The following is a 20,147-nucleotide window of genomic DNA, read 5'->3' as shown; positions in this document are numbered from 1 at the left end:
CTGTGCTAATAAATTGGCTGGTGGGTAACTTTCGCTGCCGCGGGGATTCGCTGACGGCGGTAAAACGTCAAGCCGCTTTGAACTAATGCAGCCGATTCCACGCCGTGTTATTGTTTGTTACGCGGCGTATGAAATCACGCTACTGTGCGGTTTACCAAATAGTGCCGAAAAATTTGAACAAATGCAGTGAAGGCTACGTGTCTACCGAGCGAACTTAAAAGAAACGCTTGGTACGATATTGACGAAGACAACTTGTTGAAGTCTGTGTTTTTCGCATCTTTCGATTGATGACAAAAATGCCAAAAGGGGAGGTTTTCCATTAGGTGATGTGTGGTAGTCTGTTCTTTTCCCTTGTGAAACAGAAGAAGACCACGAAGTGCGATTTGTTGTTAAAAATAAAGTAATTTAACAGCATAAGCGCATTTTATTTATATATCTTTGGCACAGAGGTGACCGCGGGAACCGAAACCTTCTGCGCGCTAATTTAGCAGATTGCCTGCAATACCTGCCACACGCATTTATTTGCTCACCGTCGGTTGTTCGATGCCGACGTGCGCCTCGCTACCAATGGCAGGCTGAAAGCCGCCCATGGCAAATAACCTCGATGCACGCAGCACCTGCCGCCGCACCGACAGCGCGCTCGCACGCAAACCTCCCAGTTCATCGGCGAGTTTGTCGCAAAGCCACTCCACAGTCTGCTTCTCCAACCGAAAAAGCCGTCGAAACAGCTCTTCCGGCAAGTCAAACGCTTCTTCGTGCGCCCTCCTTCCCCGTTGCTCGCGCCAGCGCAGCCGCCTCAGTCGTATTGCCGCGTACACCGCCGCCATTTTCTGTCACTAAGGCAACGGTCAAACTGACGGCCTCGGAACTGTGACAAAAAACTGTGAAATAGCGGCTGCATAATTAGGTGTGCAACGTCACCACTTCTGCCACATCTGTGACGTAATCTGCAGCCACCCATGACGCAAAAAAAGCAAAATTGCCGCCGGCCACGACCGACCTATAGGACCGAGGTTTGATACCTTTGTGACAAGTTTTTGACAATCTTCCTAGTTGACAGTTGCGTAATCTGGTCCCAGGTTAGATAGCGAAAGCTGTGGTGTATCGCCCAACTATACACGCGGCTTGTTGTCTAACGTTGAGTGCGTTCCGGACACTGGATTGGCAGCGCGCCCACCCTGCCACCCTGGCAGGTGGCTGTTAATGGCTGATCGCGAGAGGTTAGCCACCTAATGAACGCTGCGACCTATTGCTACAGTGCCGTGCGTCTGCGCCAACGTCGTAAGCGCTAATGCATGCAGTCTACATCTCTCCCCACCGCCATGAACCTCAAATCGCAATTGAGGCGTCCACTGCCACAGGGAGGAAGTTATGCGCATTCCTTTCCTCAAAATCACCGGAACGCTGTCAACGCCAACGCCAGTCAACACAATGGACGCCGAAAGTATACAGCTTCAGTGCCGCGTTTCTGCTACAACGTTGTGAATGCGTAGGTTAAGAGGGCTGACCAGCTAGGAGGCAAATCCGATTTGAACTTTTTCTGTCGATAGATGGCAGCACTGCAGTACCAAAGAAAGCAGGGAACTTCTATTACCGCTACAGGTGTTTAAATTCAACGGCGACATGAAAGTATTCGTTCTTCCGCGAACAAAAAGTAGGGCCGAGAACTTTCTGTGTATATCCTCCAAAGCAGGGAGACGGAAGCACAAAAGAATAACCCGTCTCAAGGGGTGGTGGTCACATAATGTACCTTTTTTCCAGTAACCCAGCACTCAGCTGCCACAAGGAAAAGTACGTTTCCCGGTTTGGGTCCCCCTAAGCTCCCTCGCATCTTTTCTGCGAAAATACATCTACAATGATAGGGTGGGGTATACAGCCTGTAGTTAGAAGCAGTGTTCGTTTAGCCTAACCAGAACCGATAAGTGTGAGTCATCTTTTTACACACCTTGGGAACACCTCCCCTTCACACTTTGGCCGGCTATTCCGTATTCCGCGTATTCTTCCGTCGCCACACGCAATGCAAGCCTGGTGACCGTGCACGAGTGTGCACGCCGATTCGACGACGCGGCCTCTGTCAAAAGCTTTTTGCGCTCTCTTTGTTTACGCTGCCAGTGTTTATTTTGCATTGTCTTTGCTGCTGGTGACCTTACTTTTGTTTAAGCGTCCGGCCGATGCTTTTTTGACAAAAAGAAATGCCGCGAAACTGTTGTACTACTCGTTTGTTCGAGTTCAAAACAGTTGGCGCGCGGGAGTACCACTTTGTTATGCGAGGTTCCATCGGCATTATCTAGAAGGAATGCAGCCAGGCGCAACTATTTCGACATTATTCTGGGTTGTTGTAGTTGCTTTTAGCGCCTTATCTTGAAGGTTCCTCTTCGATGACCACCGAGCACGTTTGTTGCTATCGGCGTCGCCGAATTCTTCATTAAATTTATGGCCGATATTCACTTCAGTAACTCAACTTCTGTTGAAATACTTCGTTTCATGCCTCCTTCACTGCTTATAATTTCACCATGGAACAAATCGTGCTTTGGTAAAAGAGTGAGATGTGGGGTTTGCAAAAGCACTGAGATCGTCCTGTTGCTATTCGTGGTGACTTTCAATGCAAATTTCGTCATTGCACAAGCGACTACCAACTGTTCTGGACAAAGTTGCTTGCTAGTTGTTGTTTATTGTTAAAATAATAAAAATTACAATTTAATAGAAGATGGCCACTGCAGCCTCGCCAACCGCGTGTGATCTTTCTGGACACAAAAATGGCAGCGCATATGAATTATCATAACGTCAGGGGCTTGAGAGCGAAAATTCCACACCTACTATGGTTTCCGAAAAACACTCACTATGAGCTCTGCTTTCTTATGTTCTTTTATATATTTTATATATTATATGCTTTTATGTATTATATATTTTGTATATGTATTTATATAGCGTCCCTTCCGAGAGTTTTTCTGATTGAAATGTGCGACGTTTGGAAGCGTAGTGCACGAGGTGCGACTAGCTGTGGCGCATATACCGAGGCGTATCTAATTGGGAGAATAAAGACGGTTGGGGAACGCTTGACACATGCGAAACCGGTTCAGAAGCAAAACTCGATGATTTTGCCAGCCATGCCATGAACGTTTGAATCACGTTACTTACAGCACAGATGTCTATTCTGGCTAGGGGGCTGGGAGATCCGCGAGCTCCGTTCTGCAGATAAGGTGCACCCATGCTTACCCGCGTACAGTGAACAGCACCTGCATTGATAACGCGAACATTCTGGCAGAGGTATGCCTTGGTCGCGAGGAGAATTGGGGAAAAAGAGCGACGCTCGACCAAAGATCAGTTAGAGAACCGATGTTTCGATGCCGATTCGACACATTCTGGTTTAACTAGCTTGAAGCCAAAGCGGAACGTTGGCTTCGACCGGTTCTCATGAAGTCGCAGTTGCAGTGCAGCAGGGGCTGAGCAGGAAAAGGAAGGAGACGGTCCTTTCTCCCCTTGATGTGGGCTGTTGCACCGGCATATATAGTTGTCCGCGAGTATAGCGTAAAATCGCGGGTGATTGGCAAGTGCCTCAGTGAAAAGAGGTTAATTGCTACGTCATGACAATCAGTCTACGCTATTAGCCCCGTTTACACCAACCGGACAACGTCGGGTCAATTCGGGGGTCGGGTTGAACATGGTCAATCCAACTCAACCACTGCGTGTTTACATGAACTCGAGTTTAGCGATTCGAGACCGGTTCAGCTGTAGCGACACCAAGCGTCGAGCAAGCATAGCAGCCTCCAAGATTGAGGCACGCCATCGCTGTATCGGAGGTGCGACGGCGCACGGGGAAATCAAGTTTGCATTTATCCCCTTCCCTCTAAATAACCCTACTTTTCGAACCAACAACGTTTACAAGCACATCGGTTCAGGGTGAGTTGAGTCACCTGCACCTTGCGGCGGAATTCACTGGACCCGACCCGTCGACTCCAGGCTCGGAGCGCGTACCAGTACCAGTTTTCAAACAACCGGGCGTGTGGGTTCATGTAAGCGCCGCTATTGGCTCAAGGCCCTCCTATGAGGAATATTTGCAGCTTCATTCTTGACTTGTATCGACACCTGGATCACTGCGGCCTTGCGCTGGGCAAGGAACAATGCTGTTCTCCCACACAGTCCTGATTAGGGCGCCCCCTTCCTGTGTTTTGGCACTAACAATGTTTTATTCTGAGGCTGTCGGGAAGGGAAAGGGGGAGGGAGCGCTTTTGGGTGTGGCTTTGCATTCCACGTTCTTTCCGCACCAAGCGCTCGAGCAAAAGGGAACCGCAGAAATCCTTTCCGAATACAGCCCAAGAAAGCAAAAAGGAAAGAAAGAGCTGAGGTCGGTCCGAGTTCTGAGTAAAAACCTCGCGAACGAACACAGACAGCCAAGAGGCTGGTGGTAGAGTGTGGTAGCGACAAAATATTGTGACGCCAGGTGGAGCCACGTTGCGCTAGTTAAATTTGGCGCGAATTTCAAATACCCGCAGAAAATGCATACACATCTTTCAGAGCCTGTAAAACGCAAATACCACGCTCGGTATGAATGAAAATTGCAGCTTGACAATCAAAAAAGAAAAAGGGAGGAAATGATGAGGACAAGTTTTGATATTTGGCATAGTTTTTTCACGAGATAACATGTAGGACCGACATATCTAAAGGTGCAATTTTTCTGGATATATACCTCTGATTTGTAAAAAAAATGAAACTTGAAAAATAATATCTGTCTACAACATTTCCTCTATTAATTAAAAAAGAAAACGCTGACAACAGACGTCATGAAAATCGAGCCATTTTTAGACACGCTACAGCTTCTGAAAGTTCCCATGTATTTTCTATGGACACTGGCACTGGTGAACCCTCTTAAGGCGTGACTGAGGTGTCCACTGTCCCAGGGCGCCAGTTATACACCTCTCTTTGCTTTCGAATAATAATAATAATGACTGGTTTTGGGGGAAAGGAAATGGCACATAATCTGTCTCATATATCGTTGGACACCTGAACCGCGCCGTAAGGGAAGGGATAAAGGAGGGAGTGAAAGATGAAAGGAAGAAAGAGGTGCTCTGGAATAATTTCGAGCGGAGGCTCTGGAATAATTTCGACCACCTTGGGATCTTCAACGTGCACTGACCTCGCACGGCACACGGGCGCCTTAGCGTTTTTCCTCCATAAAAGCAATAGCTAACCAAGTCTGCAGAAAGGAAGCCACTGACGCCATGAAAACCGAAATGACCTTGTACGTTTACATATTTCATATCGTTTCGACTAGGTGAGACAATCCCTCTGTCAACAGAAAAGTGATGTAAATTCTCGAATTGGAGTGTATCCGTTTTTTCTCTAATTCCTGAACAATTTGTAAGCTTTGTTGCCCGCGTGTGCGCAAAATGTTTTCTTTTTCCAAAACCTTTTGTTACAGCCGCAGATTCTAAAACGGAGGCCTGCATGTAATGAATGTGGCGCAGGTGCTCTTTTTAGTCTCTGTTAAAAACACCTGTTAGTTCGCCCAAATGCACCACGGCTCAGATTAAAGGGACTACACGAGAACCCCTTGAGGACATCTAACAAATCAACAGTTCTGTTGCTTACAGAGCTCTATGTCGTGTATCTAACATTTGCTACCTTGCGTATGCTAGCAAGCCGTTTCGGGGAGTAAAATGCTGTTTTCCCCATTTGCCTCTCGCACGTTTCCCCGTTTACCTGCTGCAGAAGCTCGAAGCCTTTGGCCACCGAACCCACGGTCGCGAGATCAAATCCTGGCTGTTGCAGCCCCATTTTGATGGCGGCAGTGGTGGTGGTAAAACTTTATTGGATACACTGGGGCGGGTTTTAGAGGAGAGTGGACGGTTTCACCGCGCCCTTCCCTGGGTGGTATACTCCTCATTCCGGGACACCATTGGCGATAGCCGCTGCCAGCGCTCTTTGAACCACACAACTCTAGGACTCCAGGTCCCAGCAGCTGGACAAGGCCGCCTCCCAGCCCTCTCTCGTTTGCTGATTTAGTCTCTTTATTTGCGGATTTTTCTGGCAGGCCCATAGCATATCAGATGCGTCTGCCCACATCTCACAGAATTTACAGTACCTCAAAAAAGTTCTATCTCTGTGTTTTATAATCACAGGGCTTAGAAACGACTCCGTTTGCAGCCTTCTGAGGTGTTCTTCAGTTCTATCCCGGCCCTTGGCATGCTCTGGGAACCTCTGCCTACTGAGTCGCAGATATGCGGTATTGTACGCATATGTGGTAAGCGGATTTGGTACAGGCACAGTCTGGGAATTCAGTGGTACTCCGGGGCAGAGGGACTCGGGCGGCTCTGTGAGCAGCCTCATTCCCTTATATTCACTGGAGTCCGGGCACCCATACCAATTGTTTTGTTCTCTGCATTGAGCTGTGTTGCGCATTTGCTAAAATTTAGCTGGAAAGCGGATCTATTCTTGCCGTTATATAATTTCGACAGGCGTGTTGAGAATCTGAAATTATGTGCGTGGAGTCGGAATGAGTGGCTGCCAGTGCTATCGCCACTTCCTCGGCTAACGCAACTTCACTACTTTTCACCGAGAGTCCATTCCCTCGCGTAAGACCGCAACGGTGCAGATGTCCTCTTGCGTAGGGCTCGCCGTGTCTACATAATACGTGCCATTTTTGCTGCCGTAATACTTCTCTATGGCTCCAGCTCTAACTTCTCTCCTAAATGATTGTTCTCGGGATGCGTGTTTTTTTGTTATTGATTTAACAAGTAGTTTATCACTCCAGTCTTTGGGAATGTCCTCTCTGTCTTCAGTTGGTGGCAGTGGTATGATCATGATCCACGAAGTCTCGTATACCAGCTTTGGTCGCTGATGACCGCATTATTTGGGTTGTTTGGTTAGCTTCGAATAGTTATTCCAGCGTGTTATGCATTCCTAGGTGGAGAAGGTGATCACTGGACGTCTTGGAGTTGATTCCAAGCGCCTTCTTGGCGGTGAAATACATAAGCACTCGCGTATTGTTCAAGTCATTTTGTACGTTAAATACCCAGAAATAGTCTAATGGAACCTGGAGCCGTCCATTGCTGCAGCGTAAACAGCCGACATGCAGAACCGCAGTTTATCCAAACTAATCCGAACTCCTCCCCTGCCCCATGACACAAAGCCCCAATGCAGCTTCGGGGCACTAAACTCCATTTGCTGTTCCTCTAATTTTTATGTTTAACTCACAGAAGGCGACTCAATGGTCAGATTCCGCAAGAGGCTACGTATGTCCATACTGCTACTTTTTTTCACAGCGGGAAAGGTGCTCGTAATCTTAGTGAAGCAAATAGGGCAGACCTTCAATAACAAACACATGAAGGAAACAAGGGAGTAATTCCGCACGTTGGGGCCATTTCGCTATTTTTGAAAAAGAATGCGGCTAAGGAACCATAGCTTTGTTAGCACCACAGGGGCTTGCCAAAGAATGTGTAGAATAGTGGGGGTTACCATCACGCAATCCCTGGCAAGCAGCACGATTACAGGTTTCTAAAATTTCTTGAGATTTATGCTGTTTAGTTATCCTGTGGCATGGCAGGTGTTGGCAAAGAGCGGACAGTAAACTAGTTTAAAAGATCAGTGACGCAGCAAAAGAAAACGATTAATGGTAATCTTCGCCTCCACTCAGAAGCTGCACAGAGCTGTTGACTCGGAAGTTTTCAGAAGCATTGGAAATTGAACATGTGGGCACTAATATGTCACCTTACCTGCTGTTTTCCATTTGCCCAAGAGCATTGCCACCTTGCTACAACAATGTGCAATGTGTGAAGCATCTCTGCAGATGCCTTTTGGTGGTTTTACTGGCTTTCTCAGTATATATAACATAATTGCTCCCAGTATTCTGCTGCAGACAAGATATAAACTAGGTTGGCGCGTTCTCGCGTGCCTGCGCCTTCACCTTGTTCTCTCTGGCATTCTATGTTCATGTTCAACGAAAGCCGAATCATTATTGTTCAGTGTGAAAAATCGCACTTTGAAGTTGTGCAGAGTAAATGAAATTATGGAGTGAAAATTATTGATTTGAGTTTAGTTGAGTTATGAACTATGGCCTACTGTGATTGAATGTGTGCGTAGATGGTGTCTTCCGGAGTGGACTACTTTATACTGTGAGTGAATGTGTGTATGGATTATGGCACTACAATGGACTATGTTCTACTGTGACTGAATATGTGCATAGATGATGACTTCTGGAGTGGACTGTGATGTGGACTATGTGGATTGATTCTGTGCATAGATGGTGAGTGCGGGAGAGAATGTGTGCTATTATAAAAGACTGTGCGCATAGCGGGGTAGATGCGGTATTGTTATTATAGAAGGGACGCTGCGGGGGAGCAAATGCCGGCAGATAAAGCAAGGCTAACCCCACCTGTAGCATTCAACACCTCAACTCAACTCAACTGAAAATTTATTGCCATTATGAGTTCATTACCTGTATGAATAAAAGGAGTGTACAACAATGATGTATGCTTCATGGAATAAAACTTTTTATGGTTACGTAGACGTTCACCTTGCGTGGTTGTTGCCTTTTGCAGCGCCTATGCACTCAAGCAAGCGGCAAAGATTCGCTGTGAAAATTAAGCAGTTGCGACACCCGCCTCCAGTGGCTTCCAGCTGGCGCATGGCTTGCTGGATTTGACTGACATTCAATATTGAGCAGGCCATGAGCCAGTTGTAGTCATTGGACGCGAGTGTGTAAACATTGGTTATTTTTCTCCGCGAAGCTCTCAAGTTTACAAGAGCAAAAAGGAGAGGGGTCCAAGACAAAGCCGCATTAATACGGCTTGCCATCGGTTACCGGGGCAACGTCGGTGGATGGTTGGACAGAGGTCTCAAAGTGATTAGTTCTTACTTCGACAGGCGTAAGCACGTGATAGCGGGCCACTTAGCAAACAAATTCAAATTCGGTCTCGGCTTTGCATAGGCTCGGCTCGGCCCTACGTCAGGAACAAAAACGCCTGTGGCTGCTGAGCACTTCCAAAAGCGACGTGGCCGCGGAGTGCGAACACCCAGTTTCTATAGCCCCCATTTGAAGCTGGCCCGAAAAGTTGCTATGTCCTGGTCATCGCTTTCGTGATCGCCTTAACAATCAGAGAAGTGTACAACAGCTGCATCTTACCGGTACTTCTTACCGGTATTCGCTAGGCAGGTATCGTGTCAAGATGCTTCGGTAGATGACGCCAGCTGCCCCATCAACTGTCTGTAGCTATCGAGCATAAAAGCGCACAAACGGGCCAGGCGGCAAGGCGCACCCTCCAATGACCGAATTATTTGACCGCGTGACAAACTTACGGAGGCTCTAGGGACCTCTGAACAGGGGTGGAAAGAGGGCCACTCAAACCCCCCTCCAACACTTTTCTGGAAAGGGCAACGCCCTCCCCCTCCTCCTTTTTCCAGTTTCTCGCACTTGGATCAGAATTCTGACAATTGAGTCACTTCAGTTCTTGGACTCTTTTCATGCAAAGCACAGTGGGGCTGAGATATTTGGTTTCATAGCCAGTTGTTAAGATTTTGTATAAGACTAACCTAAATTAGTCATGTCCCAACAGAAGTTGACTGTATGTCCCGTGTACATGATCATGATTAGCATAATTTATACAAATTACGCACAAACATTTAATGCAACTGATCACACCTCGTGCATGATGCTTCCCGTCTATAAAGCGTCCCATTCCACTTCATTTTATATTGCCGTGAATCTTTCCACTGTTTTTTCTTCGGCACTCAACGCTGCCGGCTTGCGGCTTTAACATTATGCTTTGTGACGCCAGATGCGACCAGACATATCTCTATTAATCGTGGCCAGGTGCAAATGCTTTCACATTTTTCGAGATTGTTGGACATGCTTTTGGTTGTTTATCTCAAAGGTTCCCTGCCTCCTTTAAATTGACCGCGGCCAAGAACTGCAAGTATTCAATTCGATGACCGCCGAGCAAGCTTGTAGGTATCGCCGCCGTCTAGGCATTCAGTTCTTAGTGGGTGCGAGTTAGCTGCTTCAGCAGTCTCTTTTGGAAGCCTTTTCGTTGTCTTCCTGACTGCTCGATTGTCGTCACCGCTTTGTGACAATGCATCAACCTTTGCACATTGAAAAATAAACACAATAATAATTATGTAAACGAGCATTAAATAAATAGCAAAATATGCTCGATGTCCTCCCCCCCCCCCCCCAACCACACGAATCAAAAACAGGTTCCGGAGTCCCTGGCAGACTCCACATATAACCTTCCCTTCATTGTCAAGACAGCCTGTCATCGGGTGTAATCACATTCAGGGGCCTTGTCTACGGCTTCGTCTTCTGCATCAATGTTTGACTTCTTGCTTTGCATTTGAGGTAAGGAGACGAAAAGTGTATGGGACAAAAAAGGTTATTTATTCAGTAGAAAACGCTGCATCTCCCTACACCGTTGACGCATCATGCGCTACCTCTGTACGTGGTCGGCCTCGACGTGGCTTCAATCCTTGCTGCGGTAGTGCAAGTCCCGTAGGCTTCTGCGGTCTCGACGTTGGCGCATCTTGCGCTTCTGCTTTACGTGGTCCACCTCGGCCCTGCTTCACTCCTCCTTCCAGCGGCTTACCCTCCGTTGTGTTCCTCGGTCGTACCTTTGGCGCACTTCCGTCTGCCCTTAAGCGTGGCCGTCCTCGGCCCCGCTTCAATCCTTCTTTACCTTTAGTGGGTTGCATGTGTGGCGCTTGAGCTTGGTGACGTCCTCGGCACCAGCGCCGCACCGCGGGCAGTGCAGCTGGTACCGGCGGGAGTGTATGACCTGCTCGTGCCTCCTTGCATGGACGCGTTGCCTGAACCTCTTGCCACACTGGCCGCACTCGTAGGGCTTCTCCTCACTGTGGATCTTCATGTGAACCTTGAGATTCTTCAGATGGGAGAATCTCTTATGACACAAAGGGCACAAGGACTCTCGCCTGCCAACGTGGGTACGCTCGTGCCTGATGATATTAAACCTGCGTACATGAAGGGTACGGATAAGGAAAATTACGACACGACTAAGAATTTCTGCTCCTGATGCCTCCGTTATTATGCACATTTAGCAAATCATGTACCGTGTCACCGTTACCGGTTCCGTACCGGAGTACCGAGAACCCGCGCAGCCAATGCACATTCGCATATCGCCCTGACGGTGCCAGATGGCACAAGGTACCCGGCAGCTGCGCGTGCGCATGCAGCATCAGGACTAATCAGCGCGTGCTCACCGGCGGTGGGTGGGCTCCCGGTGATTCGGTAACGGTTACAAGGTACACAGTAGGCTAAAGGTGTCTAGTTATATGTGCACATCTCTTCCAAGGTTAAGATTTTGCCAGTGACGTTCACACCTTCAATCTATATCACAGCCGCTCGTGTCAGGCGCGTCTTTGCCTGTTTCTGACGCAGCTCTTCCGCATGTGCGAACGTCTCCTGTCGACGTTTCGTTCCTATGTCCTCCCTAAGGGAACCTCGGCAGACACGTACTTCAGTTGGAATGTGATCGACTCAGCAGTAGTGCCAATCAGGCTTATTGAGGAGTGTCTGAGGCACCACTGCTCAGTTCAGCTCTGCAAGTACCGAAACTCACACGCGCACTGTCGCACTCAATTCTTTAGCGTCCAATAAAGGCCAGCGCTTATGATGGGCTGGGCACGAGGCGACCAGATTGCGTGGGCGGCTCGGACACTTGCACCACTCCTCGTGAGAGGCCGCTGCAAAAAGCACCAGCAGGGCCGTTTCGCACACGGGGGATTCACTCCATTCTGACCCCGCAAGAGCGGCTTCAAAGTACAAATTTCTATACAGCGGAGGCAGCATATAACGGCCGCGGTTACAACGAACACTCGCTTATTACGAATGATGGTGGCACTACCGTAAAAACGTGTATAAAAGGAATGGCACCGCGTCTCAGACATAACGAACGACTGCGGCCGTACTTGCGCTAGCGTCACCGCCGCATGGACCAAGGTCTGGCAGACGACGGTGACGAACGAGGTGTTTGTGGCAACGCGTCGTTATTGCCGAGCTGGCCGGCACGGGTGACTTCGTTAACGCCGATATCACTGAGCCACGAACTGATGAAGCATTGCAGGTAAAGTACGAGCACTCCCAGACTGCCGCGAACATTATGATGACCACGAGGAGGAGGCGTACCTATTGCCAACTGCCTTGAACGCTTCAACCTTAATTAGTTATGTCGCATCCCTAAAGCAGATTGTTGGCGGTAAGGTTCTCGGCGGGGAGCACATGACCACCGTGGACAGCTGAGAATGCGCTTTCAAGTATCAGACGCACATAACTCACAAACTCACTTTTTTTAAAATATATCAATTGTTTTTCTGACTTTATAATTTGGGTGTAATATTAGGAGTTCGCTTACTACGAACTTCGGATACAACGAATGCATTCAGTGTGACCGCCCGGCTCGTTTGGACTGCAATTGTTAGCTTGGTGGAAAAAGGCGGGCAGTGTTTCTTGATAGAAAATGAACACAAAGCGCGCACAACAAGCCCACAGGGACACTTTCGAGTGCGCTACTGCTACTAGTGATGCTGATGACTGCGTTGTGCTCTGTCCGAAAATTATGGCATTCTAGCAATCATTGTGTATTTGTATGGCGACTTCACGATTTGTCCTTCTTTAAAGTAATTACGGTTTGAAAAGGTGGCTCGTCATCAGAAAGGACATCGCTCCATTTAACTAGCCACAACAACGTCAAGCAAGGAACGGCGCCATAAAACGATTTAAGACCTACTTCCGACTGCTCGTGTAGGTGCAGTACGTGCAGCGGTGGATTCCGTGCGTTCTATTCCAGTGTTTCCGCCGGGTATGCATTTCCAAGTTGTACTGAGTAGAGAAGAGGTCACCGCGCTTCTCACAGGCGAGGAAGAGGCTGTTCAAGGGAACGATATCGCCGTCCTCTGAAAAAGAACAAAGCAGTAGGAGGAGCGAATGAGCACATGTAAAGTGAAGAACTGCCCCGAGAATTCAGTGTTCTTAATGTGTACCGTGGCAGAGAGGAAAAGGCCAGCAGTAGTACTTTTTCGCATCAGTTCCTTGGTACCAATTCTGTGCATGGTAGTGTCGTTAAGATAGTAATAAAATAGTATATCATTAACCTGAATATACAGATATTAAACTCGCACTCATATCAATTAATCATAAACTAGAACGGCTGATGGCCCTGGCAGGAAACATTTAGAGCATGAGAGAGAGTCCTAACTTCATATCTACGAAGTTCGGTGAATTTGAGGAACAGCTCTACAATCAAGAGTCTGACATTAAAGACCTTAAAAGAGGATGACTGAGTTTCAAGAAAAAGATGGCCTGAAACAGGTAGCCTAAGCACAGCTGGAAAATGACGTGCATGACCTCGGATTCAGGAGCAGGCAGATGAACTTAGATGTGGATGGAATAAAAGGGGCACAGGATGAGGACCTGACATCCATATTAAATAACATTGCTGATAAACTTCGAGTGTCTCACTTGACAGAACAGGAAATTGCACACGTTCATCGACTCCCATGTAAACGTGATAAGGTGCCGGGCATCATTGTGTGTTTCACGAGGCAAGCAATAAGAGAAAACTGGAATAAGAATAATAAAATCGGCGAGGAAAGCGTTCCACCCATTTTCTTGCAAGAGCACTTAACACGCCGCAACAGACAAGTACTTCAAGGAACGAACGACTGCGCCAAAGATAAAGGTAAGTCAACGGAAAGGTTTTCGACAGGAAATGTGAGGGAATGAGCACCATTCATGTGAGGGCAAAGAGTGACTTGGATCAGTTATAGCATTTTTGATCTTATCTTTTTGTTTTCTTCTTGAAACATAACCAAAATGCAGCACATATGTTATTATCTGCCCAGCGACCTGAACCGCACTGCTTCGTTTGTTTTGCTGATATCGCTTAAAGCTGTTGATTGGACGCTCTGTAAAAAGCAAGGCAACGTATTTAGTGGAATTCTTTGGTGAATTTTCGTTTCTTTTCTCTCTGATCATGCTCAGTGAAACATGGAGCACAAATGATTGACATTTTCAGGATGACCAACTATACAACTTGTTACTTGAACCGATCTGGTCTACATGGTAGTGAAGTAGCCTTATTGGTGTCTAATGACATTGAATGCGACAAGCTGGACTCTGACAGTCTACTTACTGATGATTTTGAGGTCCTATCTCTCTGTGCCTACAGGTTTGTGTTTTCGGTTCTTTATCGTCCCTTGAAGGGAAATGTGGTTAAGTTTTTGGAATTGTACGACTGCTTTTTTTCGTTTAAAGCAGACGGAAAATACATTCTAATAGCTGGAGGGGATTTAAATATTGATATGTTAAGGGACAATTCATTGGTTAAAGACTTTAACACTGTCTTGGCAAACCGAGCCTCTTCTCGGTCTGGTCATTACGAACTCCTTAAAACTAATAGCTGACTCAGGTGTAATATCATGTGCACTCAGTGACCATCTTCCAGTGTTTTTGTGTATGTATAGGACTGGACAGGTAAAGTATCTAAAGGAAAAAGCTATGTATCAATATATAACTAATGCTACGCTCAATTTATTTCATTGTTCACTGGCTGAAGTTAAATAGAATAGCAATGACAATAACAGTGACGTAAATGAGGCTTACAATAAGTTTCTCCAAGTAGTTACGCAACTATACCATTCATGCTGCCCATTAAAACTGCGTAGATAAAAACCGTAAAACTCGCAAACCCTGGATAACATCTGAGTTACACCGTGAAATTATACTGAAAGAAAAGCCCTATGGGATCTTTTTAAACACACATTGAGCCAATGACTCAAGGAAGTTTAAAAAATACAGGAATAGGTTAACAAAAAAGCTACATCTGGCACGCACAGAACCCTACGCGACATTTCTCTAAGTTAAAAATGGTCGCCACGATTTGCTGTGGTCAACATTAAATTGTTTACTAAGGCTCGAGCAACCGCACCCAGCCCCACAGATATTAAGGCTTGATGCTAAAGATATATCTGCAGTAGACCTAGGAGATGCCTTTAACAACTTTTTTACAACCCTTTCGCATACCAACCCATCACATGATTCCAATAGCTACATTGGTTCCTACAATAATAATACAATATTTTTGAACCCGTTTACGGCAGGAGACGTTATATGAGTCTTACAGAACCTTAATAACCGCAGTGCCTGTGGCATTGATGGCATTCAAGTCAGGCCTCTGAAGCATGCTGTAGCAGTTATTGGCCCTGTTCTGGTGAATATATTTAATTTATCTTTTACTACCGGTATATTTTCTGACAAAATGCAAATAGCTTAAGTAACGGTTCTGTATAAGAAAGATGACCGCAACTAATTAGGAAATTATAGACCAGTATCTATACTCTCTATCTTTTCGAAGGCTCTACAAAAAGTCCTACATGCAAGGTTGTCTGAATTCATTTACAAGCATATCCTTTTGTCATCAAATCAATTTAGATTTTGTAAAAATGAATCAAAGAAATGAGCGCTTTGCGAGCAAAAGGAATATATACTAACTAAATTTGAAAAGAACGTTTTCGTTATTCGTGTCTTCGTAGACTTTTCGAAGGCATTTCTTCGAGTGAACTACTGAATACTCCTAAAACACTTGGTCTGTTATGGTTTTCGAGGACAGACCCAGATGCTGCTGAAATCATATCAATCGCACAGAAAACATGCTGTACGCATAGACAAAATGAAATCTGAACCAAAACGTATTACTTCTGGTGTCCCACGAGGCAGTATATTGGGACTAGTACTCTTTAATGTGTATCTAAATGATATCTAACATTAACTCCACTGATAAATTTCTGATCTGCGCTGATGACACAAGCATTTTTTTACTGGAAATGTTCTTGATCTCCTTGTTCGGGAATGCAATGACACCATGATTGAATTACAAGAATGGTCTGAATCTAAATGTACGCGTATTAATTATAAGAAAACACCAAGCTGTTATTTTTGTCCCAAAAATAAAGTGCTTCCTTCCTCCGTCGAGATTTAGCTAAGGTCGCGGTGCATAGATTTCGTTGAAAAATTTAAATGTCTAGCAGTAGATTTTTCTTCCAACATGACTTGGGGTCACCACGTGGGCCGTATAGCAACGAAGCTGGCTCAACAAACCGCAGTCATAAGTCGGCTGAGATATGTTATTGCAAGAAAAATAAAGCTACTCCTCTATAATTTCATTTTCTACTCCAATTTAAACTACTAACACTTCGTGTGGGGAACAGCCGCGGATAGCTGTCTTCAGCGTATTTATATTCTACAGAAACAGTTCCTTCGTCTTATTTACAATGTCCCCTGGGACTCGTCAAGCGCGGACCTCTTTCTACAAAGTGGCGTGGTAAAAATTCACAACTTGTACAAATATCGCCTAAGTATTCCGTTTAGACTTGAAACACATAAGAATGTAAACTGCATACGTAACCTTGCTAAATTCCATGCCCGAGATGCCAGCTAAACGACAAGTTATGTGGAGACTTGCATAGTGTCGACTCCTCGAATAAATTCAGGTAGATAACGCCTGCAATCGATTCTGCCTTCCCTGTTAAATACACACGCATATAAAAATTTTCACCTCTTTAGTTCGCCAAAAAAATCTTTCGGTGCTATGTATGCTGGCATGTAGCATATGATTATTCTTCTTCTTTGGTACTGATCTGTGTTTATCGAGTGTGAATGTCGATTCAATATTTTGTAATGCTGTTTCACTTTACTTTCTAGTTTCATTATTGCATACCTGTTAAGATGTTGACCAATTCCCTTTGTTTTAAAAGCCTTGCTCTCAAGTCGCTGCCAAGCGAATGGGGTGCGGCTTTTCAGCGCTTCCACTGCCTTTACCTTTTCAAGGCAGAAATGGATTTGATTTGATTTATTAAATATTCTGCCTATTCGCGATACAAAGGCAGCGCGATGGTACTGACCCGCACTGATCTGTCAATTGGGAATATAAACATTGGATATAAAAAGGCAGTGCTTTTCTAGAAGCGCTATCGACCAGCTTTGCATCGGTACACATGCATCAAAATCGGAGGTTTAATTAATAAGAAAGGAGACGCTAAGGACTTGAAAAATTACAGACCGATAAGCTTACTCTCCATTGCGTGCAAAATATTTAGTAAGGTAATCGCTAATAGAGCCAGGGACATTAGACTTCAATCAACCAAATGATCAGGCAGACTTTCCTAAAGAATACTCCACAACAGATCATATTCACACTATCAATCAGGTGAAAGAAAAATGCGCAGAAAACAACAAACCCCTATATATAGCCTTCATTGAATACGAGAAAGGGTTTGACTCAGTGGAAATCTCAGCAGTCATACATGCATTGCAGAATACGGGCGTAAAAGAGCCTTTTATCAACATACTGGAAACTATATATAGCAAAATGGCATTCCACTGGGACAGTTGGTATGAATCCATCTTTGGGCCAGCGTGAATTTTGGGACGCATCAACGTAGACAGACACATTGAAAAGAGGAACAGCATAGCTACCATAGTCCTCCATAAAGCCAGCAAGAAAATTGCAATAAGGAAGGGCGCCAGGCAAGGAGACACAATCTCGCCAAAGCTATTCCCCGCCTGTTTGCAGGAGTTATTCCAAGGCAGGAATTGGGAACTGTTCGGGATAAGAGTTCATGTATAATACCTAAATAATCTGCGATTCGCTGATAACCTTGCCTTGCTGAGTCAATCCGGAGGTGAACTGCGAATCATGTTCAATGAGTTGGACAGGCTTAAACAGCCTAGCAGGAGAACAGCAGTTAACAACTGCCAGCAAGGTGCTGGAAGTGGTAAAAGAATACGTCCACATACGACAGGTTGTGACAGCTGATCCGGATGATGAGAGGGAAATAACTAGAAGGATATGAATGGGATAACTAGAAGGATATGAATGGAGTGGAGCACATACGCCAGGTTCTCTCATATCGTGAATGGCAGTTCACTAATATCCCTGAAGAGAAAAGTGCACAACAGCTGTATCTTAGCGGTACTCACCTACGGGACAGAAACGTGGGGGCTAACGAAAAGGATTTCGCTTAAGTTAAAGACAATGCAGAGAGCCATGGAAAGAAAAATGATAGGTGTAACGTTGAGTCCGAAAGCAGGCAGAGTTGGTGAGGAAGCAAACACGCGTTAATGACATCCTAGTCGAACTCAAGAGGAAGAAATGGGCTTGGGCACGGAATGTAATGTGACGGCGAGATAACTGCCGGTCCTTAAGGGTAATAAAGTGGGTTCCAAGAGAAGGCAAGCGCAGCAGTGGACTGCAGAAGGTTATGTGGGCGGGTGAGATGAAGACGTTTGCAGGCATAGGGCAAGCGCAGCTGGCAAAGGATAGGGATAATTGGAGAGACATGGTAGAGGCCTTTTCCCAGCAGTGGGCGTAGTCAGGCTGATGATGATGATGATCATCATCATCATCATTCAGGCGAGTTCGTAGCTTGTATACGCTATCAACCGATTATAATCTACCAGCTAAGGAGTGCAGGATAAGCTTCTGCTCACCTTCTTTCAACGCCCCTCGTCCTCTTGGGTTCCCCAGCAAACTTTCGGCGAACGAAACCGAATATCCAACGAGCAGTTCTTCGCCGGGGCCGATGTTCCTTATTGTGCGGTAGTAGATGTCTCCGTTGAAGAGCAAGGCCACGAGGTTTTGTCTGCGCTTGCTGGGCGAGTAGTTCACTTTGTTCATCCAGTGGTAGCGCTCTTGTTGGCGGCCGTCTACCACGAAGAACTCTGCACATCGGCACACCTGCGCAACGCAACGGTTCAACCGTCTAAACGCTCAAGTCAAAATTTTTGCTACCGTACTTATTTGAAACAACGGACGCAAAAAAAACGTGGCGTAAATATTATGTGTCCGGAAACGATCCAGTATTTCGCGTTTTTATCTGGCACCTCTGTCACATGGGCATTTCGAAGGCCCTCAAACCGACCAGTCTCTCCAGTCCAAGGCCACTGAGCGCTGTTACACGGACGGTTTCTGTGGCCATCTAGACACCGTCAGCGTACCGTGTGCCCTGTTACGGTTACCGAAGTAGCAGAAGCTCGCCCACCTCCTGCGAGCACGCGTTGATTTGCCCGGATGCTACAGGCACGCGCGTAGCCTGCCGGATACCTGGCGCCATTTGGCGCCGTCAGGGTGATTTCGCATCCGCATTGGCTGCTTGCGGGCTCCCGCTACCAGTCAACGGAGCAGCATCGAACTCTGGAGATTTCGAGTGCCTCCTTGCGGTGGGCGTGCACAGTCTCGGACGCGATCGCTCGCAGCAACGCGTAGGGGAATAGAAGCAGGGCAGCATCGTTTTTGAAAATATGTAACTAAATATATAGCACATATTTTGATGATGATGGTGATGGTAAATTTTTTTATAGCGCATAGGCTTCTGAGGCCAATGAGCGCCATGCAACAAGGTATTTTGGTCTGCTGACAATTTATTTTGCGGAACAAAAAGGACAGCCCGGGCTTCCAAACACTGCGGCGCGCGTAGTGCCAGTGTCAGCGATATAAACTAACCAGCTTCCTTATGTGTGCATGAATGCTACTGAATTCAGCTTGTCCAAGATAATGGAGTTCATTTGAAGAGTGATTATATTCCGTAACGAATAAATATTTTGTTTTTAACCCTTTAGCTTAGCCTTCAGCTTATGCTAGATCTTCGAGCTAGACCTGTGAGTAAGACTTAACGCTTTAGCTTAGCCTTCAGCTTATGCTAAATCTTCGAGCTTGACCTGTGAGTGAGACTCTTGTAGGAAAATAAAAAGGCCCCTAATAATGGATCTCGTGACTCTGCGATGTCCCATGGTTTTGTCTCATGTTTTGCGTGCCAAAGAACTTTGGCGAAATGGCGAGGCACATACAACCATAGGTGAATTATCGCTAAACATTTTTTTCTGTTTCCCTCTAACATCATAATAACGCGGCCTGTCAGTGCAGCCGTACAGTATTATGCAATGGCGTTGGAAAGCGCGCATGTTCACTGAATCCTCGATATGCAGTTTGCAACTGTAATAATCCACTGCAATCTTTCCCTCTCACAAAATAATGGAACCTATACCAGCATAAAATATCGCAACGAAAAAACTCACCTCGAATGCACTTGAAAGTATGGGAGAGAGTAATAACGCGAGCAGCGTAGCGCAATTACAGCCCAGCTGT

The 20,147-nt window shown here is 46.2% G+C and overlaps 1 protein-coding gene across 1 annotated transcript in view; it reads right to left on the bottom strand.

The window, feature by feature from the left end:
- LOC144114459 (zinc finger Y-chromosomal protein-like) overlaps positions 1–20,147 on the bottom strand; it is a 44,075-nt gene that overhangs the window by 23,701 nt on the left and 227 nt on the right. The window contains exons 2-4 of the mRNA XM_077648246.1: positions 18,494–18,740; positions 12,735–12,900; positions 10,668–10,959 (exon numbers count right to left, since the gene is read on the bottom strand). Coding sequence (XP_077504372.1) covers positions 10,668–10,959; positions 12,735–12,900; positions 18,494–18,740 — 705 coding nt within the window. The remainder of the gene's footprint in view (positions 1–10,667; positions 10,960–12,734; positions 12,901–18,493; positions 18,741–20,147) is intronic.

This window comes from Amblyomma americanum, chromosome 1 (genome assembly GCF_052857255.1).
Source record: "Amblyomma americanum isolate KBUSLIRL-KWMA chromosome 1, ASM5285725v1, whole genome shotgun sequence".
NCBI classification, from domain to species: domain Eukaryota; kingdom Metazoa; phylum Arthropoda; class Arachnida; order Ixodida; family Ixodidae; genus Amblyomma; species Amblyomma americanum.
This window is presented reverse-complemented; position numbering and strand designations above follow the sequence as displayed.